The following is a 14001-nucleotide window of genomic DNA, read 5'->3' on the forward strand; positions in this document are numbered from 1 at the left end:
ACCATTTCAAAAATGAGGACACAGAAGCTAAGAAATAATGCAGATGTCATCAAAGTTATTTATCTAAGAGGCCAAGCTGGGATTCAAGCTTAGATCTTTCTACCATTTACCGTAGCACATACCATGATTTTAAAGCAATTTAATTTAGTTTTACAAGTATACCACAGCTTATCTATGAAAATGGATGTTGTTCCCAACAAATCTTTGGAGGTTATGCAAGTTTATACCTCTAATCCTGCCACTGTCTTTTAAAAATTAAACTCTTTTGAAGTTCTTTCTGAGCTCGTGGGATGTCCTTTTGAATAGCTCCTACTCAACATCATAGATGGAGAGGTGGGCTTGATCTTTCAAAATAGCCAAACTGATCTAGAGACACAGTTAGAAAACATAGAAAATAATCTCTGAGAGTAACCCCATTTTTAGAGCAAAACACATTAAATGACTTGTGAACGCTTTGTATCACTCCACTATGAAGCGGTTTCCTGAAGATTAATCCCAAAAATGCCATTGGTGTCATCATTAGATGATATCACTTGGAAAGAACTGTTTTCCTTAGCATACCAACTATGTCTGGACAATTGGAAATAGAGGGTGAAATCAGGGCTAGAAATATAGATGTGTCAGGCATGTGCATATGGGAATTAGTACATACATAATAGGTAGTGGTACATGATTAAGAAATTGCCCATGAGTTCAGTTCAGTTCAGTCGCTCAGTCGTGTCTGACTCTTTGCAACCACATGGACTGCAACATGTCAGGCCTCCCTGTCCATCACCAACTCCCAGAGCTTGCTCAAACTCATGTCCGTCAACTTGGTGATGCCACCCAACTATTTCATCCTCTGTCATCCCCTTCTCTTCCTACCTTCAATCTTTCCAAGCATCAGGGTCTTTTCCAATGAGTCAGTTCTTCGCATCAGGTGGCCAAAGTATTGGAGCTTAAACTTCAGCATTAGGCCTTCCAATGAATATTCAGGACTGATTTCCTTTAGGATTGACTGGTGATCTCTTTGCTGTCCAAGGGACTCTCAAGAGTCTTCTCCAACACCACAGTTCAAAGGCATCAATTCTGTGTACTACATAAATGTTTCCCATCTCAAATTTTCAACCATTTCCTTATTCAAAAATATACGAAGACCTAATATATACTAAGCACTCTACTAGAACTTGTTTGTCTTTCTAAGCATTTTGCTACTTATATAGATGACATTGGGGCTTCCCAGGTGGTGCAGTGCTAAAGAACATGCCAGCCAATACAGGAGACCCAAGAGACGCAAATTGGATCCCTGGGTCAGGATGACACCTGGGAAATTCCATGGACAGCGGAGCCTGACAGGCTACAGTTCTTGGAATCGCAACGAGTCGGACACAGCTGAATGACTGAGAATGCACCTGCATAGGTGACTTTCAGTTTGGGTCAGTCACTCAGTCATGCCTGACTCTTTGTGACCCCAAGGACTGAACCAGGCCAGACTTCCCTGTTCATCACCAACTCCTGGAACCTGCTCAAACTCATGTCCTTTGCGTCGGTGATGCCATCACACCATCTAATCCTCTGTCATCCCCTTCTCCTCCTGCCTTCTATCTTTCCCAGCATCAGGGTCTTTTCCAATGAGACAGTTCTTCATATCAGGTGGCCAAAGTATTGGAGTTTGAGCTTCAGCATCAGTCTTTCTAATGAATATTCAGGACTGGTTTTCTTTAGGATTGACTGGTTTGATCTCCTTGCAGTCCAAGGGACTCTCAAGAGTCTTCTCCAACACCACAATTCAAAAGCATTAATTCTTCTGCACTCAGCTTTCTCTATAGTCCAACTCTCGTATCCATACATGGCTACTGGAAAAACCATAGCTTTGACTAGATGGACCTTTGTTGGTAAAGTAATATCTCTGCTTTTTAATATTCTGTCTAGGTTGGTCATAGCTTTTCTTCCAAGGAGCAAGCATCTTTTAAATTCATGGCTGCAGTCACCATCTGCAGTGATTTTGGAGCCCAAGAAGAGAAAGTCTGTCACTGTTTTCATTGTTTCCCCATCTATTTCCCATGAAGTGATGGGACCAGATGCCATGATCTTAATTTTCTGAATGTTCTCCTTTCCCAATTTGGAACCAGTCTGTTGTTCCATGTCCGGTTCTAACTGTTATTTCTTGACCTGCATACAGATTTCTCAAGAGGCAGGTCAAATGTTCTGGTATTCCCATTTCTTTAAGAATTTTCCAGTTTGTTGTGATCCACACAGTCAAAGGTTTGGGGTAGTCAATAGAGCAAAAGTAGATGTTTTTCTAGGACTCTCTTGCTTTTTCGATGATCCAGTGGATGCTGGCAATTTGACCTCTGATTTCTCTGCCTTTTCTAAAACCAACTTGAACATCTGGAAGTTCACGATTCAAGTACTGTTGAAGCCTGGCCTGGAGAATTTTGAGCACTACTTTGCTAGCATGTGAGATAAGTACAATTGTGTGGTAGTTTGAACAGTCTTTGGCATTGCTTTTCTTTGGGATTGGAATGAAAAGTGACCGCTTCCAGTCCTGTGGCCACTGCTGAGTTTTCCAAATTTGCTGGCATATTGAGAGCAGCACTTTCGCAGCATCATCTTTTAGGATTTGAAATAGCTCAGCTGAAATTCCATCACCTCCACTAGCTTTGTTCGTAGTGATGTTTCCTAAGGTCCACTTGACTTAGCACTCCAGGATGTCTTGCTCTAGGTGAATGATCACACCATCGTGGTTATCTGGGTCATGAAGATCTTTTTTGTACAGTTCTTCTGTGTATTCTTGCCACCTCTTCTTAGTATCTTCTTCTGTTAGGTCCGTACTGTTTCTGTCCTTTATTGTGCCCATCTTTGCATGAAATGTTCCCTTGATATCTCTAATTTTCTTGAAGAGATCTCTAGTCTTTCCCATTCTATTGCTTTCCTCTATTTCTTTGAACTGATCACTGAGGAAGGCTTTCTTATCTCTCCTTGCTATTCTTTGGAACTCTGCATTCAGATGGGTATATTTTTCCTTTTCTCCTTTGCCTTTCACTTCTCTTCTTTTCTCAACTCTTTGTAAGGCCTCTTCAGACAACCATTTTGCCTTTTTGCATTTATTTTTCTTGGGGATGGTTTTGATCCCTTTCTCATGTACAGTGTCACCAACACCTGCCCATAGTTCTTCAGGCACTCTGTCTATCAGATCTAATCCCTCGAATCTGTTTCTCAGTTCCGCTGTATAATCGTAAGGGATTTGATTTAGGTCACATCTGAATGGTCTAGTGATTTTCCCTATTTTCTTCTATTTCAGTCTGAATTTGGCAATAAGGAGTTCATGATCTGAGCCACAGTCAGCCCCCCATCTTGTTTTTGCTGACTGTATAGAGCTTCTCCATCTTTGGCTGCAAAGAATATAATCAATCTGACTTTGGTTTTGATCATCTGGTAATGTCCTTGTGTATAGTCTTCTCTTGTGTTGTTGGTGTTTGCTATAACCGGTGTGTTTTCTTGGCAAAACTGTTAGGTGACTTTAGTGATACAGATTTCACTGCTGAGGGACACTTGCAAAAACAAACTACCATTCACCCATTATAAACTTTTTAAAGGTTTTATTTTTTTTTGTAACAGCTTTATTGAGATATAATTCCTATACCATATGATTCACCCCTCTCTTTTGACATTAAAGACTAGTTTTATTAAATGTTTAGTATAGATCAAAGACTGTGGATTAATGATATGCAGTTTTTCCTCAGAGCTGCTGTGTTTATTTCCATATAGATCACAGAAAAATAGCATTTAGATAAACTAGCTCATTTTAGTCAATGTTTCAAGGCAGGTTGACATTTTTTCCAAGGTGAATAAGAGTTCTAATCTTAGATAATTCCTCCTTGGTATAAACATAATTTTCTTACTCATTTTAATTGATTTGTGAAGAAGCCAAACAAATTTAATTTTCCTAATGGTGATGCTAACACACACACCCCATTATATAATAATGGGATTATTTTATGAAAATTCTAAATGTATAAAATGTTTTTGCATTAACTTATTTATTCCATATATGACCATTTCTGGTGTGACAGATCTCAAGGCCTTACCACTAATAATCAAATATTATCTTTTACATTACCTTGTCAAGAAGTGCTTTTCCAACTATTTATTACATATAGTAATAGCTCATCAATTATTGATTATAGACACTCATGGAAGAAATGATTCTACAGTGAGTTCTATTTGTTCAGAGATTTGGGTGAATGTTAGATTTTGCTCTTTTAACTGCAACCAGGAAAATGAAGGCCATTTTGCAAATGAATGTGTAAAGTGAGAACAGTTAATATTTTGATGCCCAACATACAAATGGAACAGTGTTGGATATTTCATCGCTTTATGGCTATACACACATGACATAAACAGAAACATGAAAAATTGGGTAAGTTAACTTTTGCATAAAATTAAGTTGAGTCAATTCAGATAGAGATTTGCTAGAACCATAAATAATTAGACCAGTTTTAGAGTTGTTTGATATCATTATGTCCTAGTCGTTTCATGTATATACATATAAATTCAATGTGAATTTCACACTTCCTAGACATTTTTAATCAAAAAGTCATTAACCAGTGAACTAACTGAATTCGTTATACTGAACAAGTAGCTTTATTTTCAGATTTTACTGAATCTAACATTCTTCCTATTGGACTACACATTGTACATATCCAATAAATAAAAATATTCCAACTAAACTGTGACATAATGCTTTCTTTTTGCTTAGAATTTGTATTTTACACTTAATAAGAGAGCTGTTTTAGACTCATTCACAATAAGTATTTTTACAATGATTCTTGAGAATTCTTGTAAAAAGAAACTATAAACAAAGTAAATTCATATTCCTTGAACATCTTTGCATTCAAAGTCCAATTCTTCTGAATCACCATTAAACTCAAATTGTCACTATTTTTTTCTCATCCATATCTTTTTTATGTCATCAAGAACATTGGTGCTATGTAGCCTTTCTTCAAATAGGGCTCCAGTGTCCCCTGCTTTCAGTATTTCTTCCAAGTCATGGGTTACCAATCTGCCAGTCTTGAAGCTGGTACTTTCTTATCTTCCAGGATTTCAGAAAACAATCAGTCCTCATATTTCTTTCTGAAATTATCATTAAGTAGTTGTCAACAGAAGGATCAAGGCATTACCATCATGAGTCATGTCAAAAGACATGGACAAGTTCAGTAACAACGATGACTTGACCACTCCTGTCTATGAAAAACTATAAGATGTCACCTGTTCTCAGGGAGGGATCTCAATTTAGGGAATGTTAAAATATGGGAAAATGTGTGTTTTAGAATCAATGAAATATGGTTTTAATATTGCTGAATTTTTCTATAGTTGTAATAATTTAAAAAGCTGTTAGTAAAACTTCTCCATATGCCATATTTGATACCACCCTATCTGGATCTCCTCTGAGTAAATCTTTGCCGTATAAACATAAAGAAATGCCCTTCTTGGGCTTTCCTGGTGGGTCAGATGGTAAAGAGTCTGCCTGCAATACAGGAGACCTGGGTTCAATACTTGGGTTGGGAAGACCCCCCTGGGGAAGGAAATGGCGACCCACTCCAGTATTCTTGCCTGGAGAGTTCCATGGATAGAGGACCCTGGTGGGCTACATTCAGTGGGGTTGCAAAGAGTTGGACATGTCTGAGTGACAAACACATTTTCATGCAAGATCGCAAAACAAGCTCTGAGTTTCAGAATTTCATCTTGTTATTTATTAAGGGTCAGAGCACAGATGCTCACTGGTAACTGCTGACCTGTGAAAGCAAAGAAAGGTGGTTCTAGGAATTCAGCGACATGCAGGAGTAGGGGTTTCCCTTTGTTAGGCTCCTTTGAGGGGTACAGTGACGGTGTTTCCTGTTACTTTAAAAACCTCTGAATTTTGGATTTTGTCGCTTCAAGAAAAAATTCCAATATTTCTGAGTGATTTAACAATGGACTTGTGTATCATCTTAGATTCATCATTCTTTTTTAGGGATTGACCCCCAAAATGTCAGATATTCAAAAGATATTGAATTTTTTCAGGATGCTTAATTTGGAGTCATTATTTTGAAATCAGTTCTGGCCTTGTGTGCAATGTTATGCCTGTAAATCTTTATGGCTCTGAATCAGCAGTCTTTGAGTCAGCAGTCTTTGAATCAGCAGTTAAATGTCCCTTGAGTTGTTAAAGGTAGCTTCAGCTACATCTATATGGGGATGACCCAGAGAGATGTTATGGGGAGGGAGGTGGGAGGGGGGTTCATGTTTGGGAACGCATGTAAGAATTAAAGATATTAAAATTTAAAAAATAAAAAAAATAAAAAATTAAAAAAATTAAAAATAAAAAAAAATTAAAAAAAAATGCTCACAGCATATGATACCTTGGATGGAGCTGTTTATACAAATTAATGTCTTTTTCATTGGTTGCTCAAGGATTTTTCACCTTTGTTCTTGATCTCATGGGCCCCCAAGTGTTCTTCACATAAGACATCACGACAACTAGCTCTTTAGACTGACTTTCAAATAATTGGCTCTTTTAAAGAGATTTTTAGACCCTTTCCACTTGTTTAGTCGCTTAGTTGTGTCCGACTTTGGCGATCCTGTGGCTTGTAGCCTGCCAGACTCCTCTGTCCATGGGATTTCCCAGGCAAGAATAGTTGGAGTGGGTTCTCCAGGGGATCTTCCCAACACAGGGATCGAACCCACTTGGCAGGCAAATTCTTTACCACTGAACCACCAGGGAAGCTCCTTTCCACTTGTTATTATCCTTTACTGTTTAGCTCTTACTCATTGGAGAAGGTGATGGCACCCCACTCCAGTACTCTTGCCTGGAAAATCCCATGGACGGAGGAGCCTGGTAGGCTGCAGTCCATGGCGTCGCTAAGAGTCGGACATGACTGAACGACTTCACTTTGACTTTTCACTTTCATGCACTGGAGAAGGAAATGGCAACCCACTCCAGTGTTCTTGCCTGGAGAATCCCAGGGACAGAGGAGCCTAGTGGGCTGCCATCTGTGGGGTCACACAGAGTCGGACACGACTGAAGCGACTTAGCAGCAGCAACAGTAGCAACAGTCTCCAACATCTCAGTGACTTATGAAAATTAGGTCTTATTTCTTGTTTATATAAATTCTTGCCATTTACCAGAAGCTTATGCCAGGAGCCAGGCTCCTTCCGTCTCCGGGATTTATCTTTCCTTTCTTGAATCCTGGTTAAGAGATTTAACAATCCTCTATTTTCATTATATTTTTTCTAATACCTCCAGCAAATATTTTATGAATCACATATGCCTCCATCTCAAAGAATTGGTTTAATTTGAAAAGGAATGTATAAATTTTCAACCTTTTTAGAGGTTTTATTTTTTAAAAAATATAACAGCTTTACTGAGATGTAATTCATATAGCATACATTTTACATTTAAATTTTAGGATTCGGTAGTTCTTAGTATGTTCACAGAGTTGTGCAACCATCACCACTACTTAATTTCAGATCATTTTATTTGCTTCAAAAAGAAATCTGCACCTGTTAGCAGCCACACCCAGTTCCCTACCCAAGACCCCCTCCCCGCCTCCATCGCCCCAGTCTCTAGTAACTATTAACTTGCTTTCTATCATTGTTGTGTTAGCTGCTGAGTCATGTCTGACTCTTCAGGACCCCATGGATTGTAGCCTGCCAGGTTCTTGTCCATGGAACTCTCCAGGGAGTGGGTAGCCACTGTAGATTTGCATTTCTGGACATTTCACATAGATGGAATCATATCATATGTGGGTTTTTTTGTGTGTAGCTGGCTTCTCTCATTTAGTATGTTTATCCATGTTGCAGCATGTATCACTACTTCATTCTTTTTTATGGCTGAATAACATTCTGTGGTATGAATGTAGCACATTTCGCTTATCCCTTCAATTGATAGACATTTGGATTGTTTCCACTTCTTAGCTATTATCACGATTATTGATATGAACATTTATGTACAAGTTTTTGGGTGAATGTGTGTTTTCTTTTCTCTTGGGTATATACATAGGAGTGTGATTCTTGGGTCATATGGTAACTATTACACTTTTTGAAGAATTGACAAGTTGTTTTTCCAAGCAATGACACCATTTTATAATCCTACCAGTAATCCATAAGTTTAAAGGCTCACGTTCTAACTCACTGTACACTCTATCAAAGATGAGCTACATGTTTTTAAAATTTACACCCTACATTTCATTATCATATCAGGATATCCTGTCTTAACACTTTCTAAAGCAAAGACACAAAGAAATCTTCTCTTAATGTGATATTAAATGAGACGAGACTTTCATGGTTTCTTTTTTTTTTTTTCCTAGCCAAGGACAGATGGCAGAAGCAGTCAAATACTTGAAAAAAGTTATGAAAATTGCAAGAAACAACTTTCAAAACCTGGATTTTGTGAGAGCAAGTACAATGCTTGGGGACATCTACAACGAAAAAGTGAGCATACTGTGTTTCTTTGCATAATTTTAAACTTCTGTTTTTATTTGATCCTCATCTTCCCATAGTATGTTGTCCAGAATAGCCCAGGAAAGCAGGACTTAGTCAATGCAGAAGGCAGTGGCTGGGAAGGGAAATGCCTGTTACTTCTTCCTCTTCCAGGTTGTTGCTGCCGTTCAGCTGCTCACCCGTGTTCAACCCTTTGTGACCCCACGGACTGCAGCGCACCCAGTTTCCCTTTCCTTCACTATCTCTCGGAGTTTGCTCAAACTCAAGTCTGTTCAATCGGTGATGCTGTCTAACCATCTCACCTTTGCTGCCCCCTTTTCATTTTGCTTTCGATCTTTCCCAGCATCAAGGTCTTTTCCAATAAGTTGGCTCTTCACATCAGGTGGCCAGAGTAATGGAGCTTCAGCTTCAGTGTCAGTCCTTCCCATCAATATTCAGAGTTGATTTCCTTTAGGATTGACTGGTTGAATCTCCTTGCAGTCCAAGGGACTCTAATGAGTCTCCTCCAGCACCACAATTCAAAAGCGTCAATTCTTTGGCACTCAGCCTTCTTTATGGTCCAACTCTCTCCAGTACAACTACTGAAAAAACTGTAGCTTTGACTATGTAGACCTTTGTAATATTCGAAGTGATGTCTCTGCTTTTTAATACACTATCTAAGTTTGTCATAGCTTTCCTTCCAAGGAACAAATGTCTTAATTTCGTGACTGCAGTTGTCGTCTGCAGTGATTTTGGAGCCCAAGAAAATAAAATCTGTTACTGTTTCCACCTTTTCCCATTCTATTCGCCATGAAGTGTTGGGACCAGATGCCATGATCTTTGTTTTTTGAATGTTGAGTTTTAAGCCAGCTTTTTCACTCTCCTCTTTCACCGTCTTCAAGAGGCTCTTTATTTCCTCCTCACTTTCTGCCATTAGAGTAGTATCATCTGCATATCTGAGATTGTTGATATTTCTGCCAGCAATGTTGGGTTGCTGGATGAAACCCAGATCAGATTGGGTTTCATCCAGCCCAGCATTTCACATGATGCCCTCTGCGTAGAAGTTAAATGACCAGGGTGACAATGTACATCCTTGTCATACTCCTTTCCTAATCTTGAACCAGTCAGTGGTCCCATGTCTGCTTCTAACTGTTGCTCTCACATAGTATCACACGGTTACCTTTTTTCCAAGCTCAGAGTGCTGGAGTAACCTACCCCAGCTCGCCAAGCTTCTAGGTGGCAGTGGTATTCAGACTCATCCACTGAACCACTGCATTTGCCATGTCAGTGATTTTAATCATTTCAGAATTATTTAGACTTTTTATTAAGAAAGTAAGAGTTTGAAATCAATTTGAATGAATAAAATTACCATATGTAGTTTCTACAGTGGGAAACATGCATCTCATTTCTTTTCACACCCTTCTCTCTTGCTCACCCTGGCTCATTGCCTTCTCCCTGTCCTCTCATTCAGTAATAATGTTTTGTGCCCCTTTGTCTTGGCTGTCACCCTTTCTCCTCTCCTCCTCCTTCACCCACCTTGCTTGCCTCCTGCCGGCCATCTTTCTGGAACCACTCTGGCCCCTGTGGCCATCCTCTCCCTTGCCCACTTGCTTGCCTCCCGCTGGCCCTGTCTTTATGAAACCACTCTGGCCCCCGTGACCGTCCTCCCCCTCTCCCCACTTTGTTGCCCCTCTTTGTGCTCCCGCCCATGTGTCACCCCCAGGGTTCTCTCTCTGATGGATGCCTGCCCGGCCAGTCTCTGTGTTCTGCTCTCTGCCTCTGGTGACCCTGTATCACTGATTTTGTATTTCCTTTTATGTACTTTTTCAGGATATAGTGATGAAAACAAGAGTCAACGCTTATGCCTTTGTGTAGCTCACCATCTAATGGGCAAGCTTATCCTAGGGTGGCAGAATTGACATTCCTAATAAATATATGTAGTCTTTTGGGAGGGATGGAGAAGAGTGTGGACAGTTTTCTTGAAAGCCTTTATTGAATTTGTTATAATAATGCTTTGTTTTAGGTTTTAAGACCGAGAGGCATGTGGGATCTTAGTTCCCTGACCAGGGATCAAACCCACACCCCCTGCATTGGAAGGCAAAGTCTTAACCACTGGACCCCCAGAGAAGTCCCAAAACATGTGTAGTCTTACCTTTTTAAAAGGATCGTCCTTCAAAAGAGAGGTGCAAAAAGCACAAATCATTTCACCCTCCTACCAAACAATACCCAGAATACAGTTGTGTGTTTTTTTAACTATAACGTGGACATAGAATATCAGCCTGTATTTTCCCAATTACAGAAAGCATAAGGAAGGTAAAAGGCATAAACATATCTGAGGGGTAATATTTTTGTAAGGGCTTCCCAGGTGGCACTAGTGGTAAAGGACCCACATGCCAATGCAGGAGACGTAAGAGATGCAGGTTCAATCCCTGGGTCAGGAAGATCCCCTGGAGGAGGGCATAGCAACCCACTCCACTACTGTTGCCTGGAAAATCCCATGGACAGAGGAGCCTGGCGGGCTACAGTCCATAGGGTTGCACAGAGTTGGACACAACTGAAGCAACTTAGCATGCATGCCATATTTTTATACTCACATTTTCTTAATTTTTTACCAAGAGTATCTTATCCACATGTACTTTATTCTCTGATTAGTAATTTTTGAAGAAGAATTTAATATCTAAAGCTAGAAATGAATAATATCCAGAGGCTGTGTCAAGTACAAAAGTTGATATTTTTTACCAGTGTATCCCTATTCTGTTATAAAATTTGGAAGATTCTAGGTATCATCCTCTCTTCAAATATGCATACCTTCAATGATACAAGTAGATTCATATGCCTTTGTGATTGCTTTTATCTTAATGTAGTAAATAGTCACAGTGTAATATTGAGAATGTAATACTGTAATGTTTTTATGACATCACAGACTTCAAGACAAAGCTTTGAAACTAAAATTATTAATGTTATGCTCCGTTTTTGTGCAATTTTGTGATTCTCTGCTGGTATTTTCTCAAGTCAGAAAATCTACTGATGACTTCTCAGGCTGAGTCTGAGATGTCAAATCATTACCCTAAATCATTACTCTAAAAGTATGATTTGAAAATATATAGCTAAGTGGATTAGAACTAAGTGATAGTTATTTTTTCTTCTCCTTGTCTTTTTGCAGCATCCTAAATTTCCTCCTACTCCTAAAAAGCCATTTCCTAGAAAAAGCATCAATCATTATTAGCATTATTTCATTAAAAACATTATTTCATATATCTGCTATTCAGTTGCTTAGAAATGTTTCCTAATTGTATTAAATGCCTTTGTTCCAGTTATCCTACCCAAACAATTTCACAAGCTATTTGGAACACACACTATCTATTAATGTTAAGCTTTTCCTTGAATAAAACTATAGCAGGACAGAGGAACTATACCAACTTTTGCCCACCTGACTTTGAATCTGCCCTTAGATGTTTCTTAACTGTGACCTTGGGCAAGTTAATTCTTTCATCCTCAGTTTCCTCTCTTTCATATATCAGTAACAAGACACCTTGAAGACTGGTTATCTGAGGATGAGAAATTTAAAAATATGTACATGTTTCCTGGCATATATTGGATACACAGTAGCATTTAACTTAGTTTCTCAAACTCAGGTCTCCCTCCTTCATGTAGGCTCATTCTCACTGCCTATTTGACATCTTCACTTAGATCTCTTCAAATATAACCTATTAAAAACTGAACTCAACTCATCCATCTTTCTCCCTAAATTCTGTTTCTCTCCCTACTTAGTGTTTAAGCAGGATAGAATACTATTCAGGCATTCTGTAGGCAAACTTCTCTTCTCAATCTGTGAACTCTTCTTTTCTGACCTCAGATAGGCCCATGGCTTTAAATACCATCCAAATGTATATCTCCAACTCTGATCTCGCCTTGGGACTCAGGACGTGTGAAGCCAGCTGTCCCCTAGCATCTCTCCCTGGATGTCTCCTAATAGACATCTCAGATTTGTATGTTTCCTCCCTCCCTTGACCTACTTCTCCCAAGGCTCCCACGTTTCAATAAATGACAACCATTATCCATCAGCTCCACTGCTCCAGCCATTCGTTTGGATAGTCTTGATTCTTCTTTCCCTTCCTGCTTTGTATCCAATCCAGAAGCAAACCCTGACCTTCCTGCCACCAAAACACACCTCAAATCCACCCTCCTCTCTCCAGATGACCCACATCTGGTTCGGACACTATGTTTTCTCATGTGTACTATTGAAGTAAGCTCTGAACCTCTTTTGCCATTTCTCCTCCATCTAATCCAGTCTGCACACAGAAGCCCAAGTAATTGTTTCAAAATGTGAATAAAATTGCTTCCCAGGTGCACTAGTGCTAAAGAACCTGCCTGCCAATGCAGGAGATGTAAAAGATGTGTGTTCAATACTTGGATCAGGAAGTTCCCCTGGCGAAGGACATGGCAACCCACTCCATATTCTTTCCTGGAGAATCCCATGGACAGAGGAGCCTGGCGGGCTACAGTCACCACCTTTTGGGGTCGCAAAAGGTCGGACACTACTAAAGTGACTTAGCACGCACTCATGTAAATAAAATCATGTTATTTCTTGTATTAAAATATTTCCATTGCTTCTCAGGCTTCTGGGAACATAAATATAAATCCTCACCCTGTCTGGAAAGTCTGCATGAGATGCATTCTCTCCCCCACCCCCAGTCTCTGATTTCATTGCCTTCCTCTTTCCTTATCCTCTCCACCACAGGCAAAGGGACTTTCAAGGAGTTCTTCAAATATGCTGAGCTGATTTCTACCTGAGGACATTTGCCTTAGCCAGGATGCTTTGTGTGGACAGCTCCCCAAGCAGAACTTCACATGGCTGGCTTCTTGTCACTCAGAACTCAGCTAAATGCCACATCCTCAGAGAGGTCTTCCTTGGGGCAGCCTAATAAAAGTAGCCACCAGCTCACCCTTTCGTGTGACTAGAGTTTGCCATGCAGCACTTATCATCATTTTCTTGTTTATGATGTTTTTCTTCTTGTTGAATGTGTCTAGAATGCGAGCTTAATGAAAACAGAGAACAGGCCTGCCCTTTTAAAATTTCTTTCCGATTTCTAGAAGAGTACCTGGCACAGAGTTCAAAATATTTTTGTGAACAAAAATACATGAGTTCATTGAATTGATCCATAAATTTGTAACCAATTTTATACTAGTTGAGAGTAAGTAGTCCCTTTTAAAATTCCAAGCTTCTGCTTCATTTTTGTCTAGTATTTTGACATTTTGAAAAATCACGCTGAATCTTTAAAAGCAACTCTAACAGTGCTGATCCTTGTCAGTCTACCTTTTAAGGACCTCTATAAACAGCCCTCGTCATACCTTTTCTGGCTCTATATTATTCATGAAATATATTCTAATTGTTTTTTTTCAGTATTTATTTAATTTATTTGGCTGCACCAGGTCTTAGTTTGCAGCATGCGGGATCTTCAGCTATGGCATTTGAACTCTTGGTTGCGGCATGTGGAATCAAGTTCCCAGCCAGGGATCGACTCCAGGCCCCCTGCCCTGGGAACACAAAGCGTTAGCTAT

At 39.6% G+C, this 14001-nt stretch overlaps 1 protein-coding gene across 1 annotated transcript in view; it reads left to right on the forward strand.

Moving 5' to 3' along the window:
- The window catches only part of TTC29 (tetratricopeptide repeat domain 29), a 260760-nt gene that overhangs the window by 136175 nt on the left and 110584 nt on the right, over nt 1-14001 (forward strand). Inside the window, exon 10 of the mRNA XM_069558624.1 lies at nt 8328-8451. Within this exon, the coding sequence (XP_069414725.1) occupies nt 8328-8451 (124 nt within the window). The remainder of the gene's footprint in view (nt 1-8327; nt 8452-14001) is intronic.

This window comes from Ovis canadensis, chromosome 17, assembly GCF_042477335.2.
Source record: "Ovis canadensis isolate MfBH-ARS-UI-01 breed Bighorn chromosome 17, ARS-UI_OviCan_v2, whole genome shotgun sequence".
Taxonomy (NCBI): domain Eukaryota; kingdom Metazoa; phylum Chordata; class Mammalia; order Artiodactyla; family Bovidae; genus Ovis; species Ovis canadensis.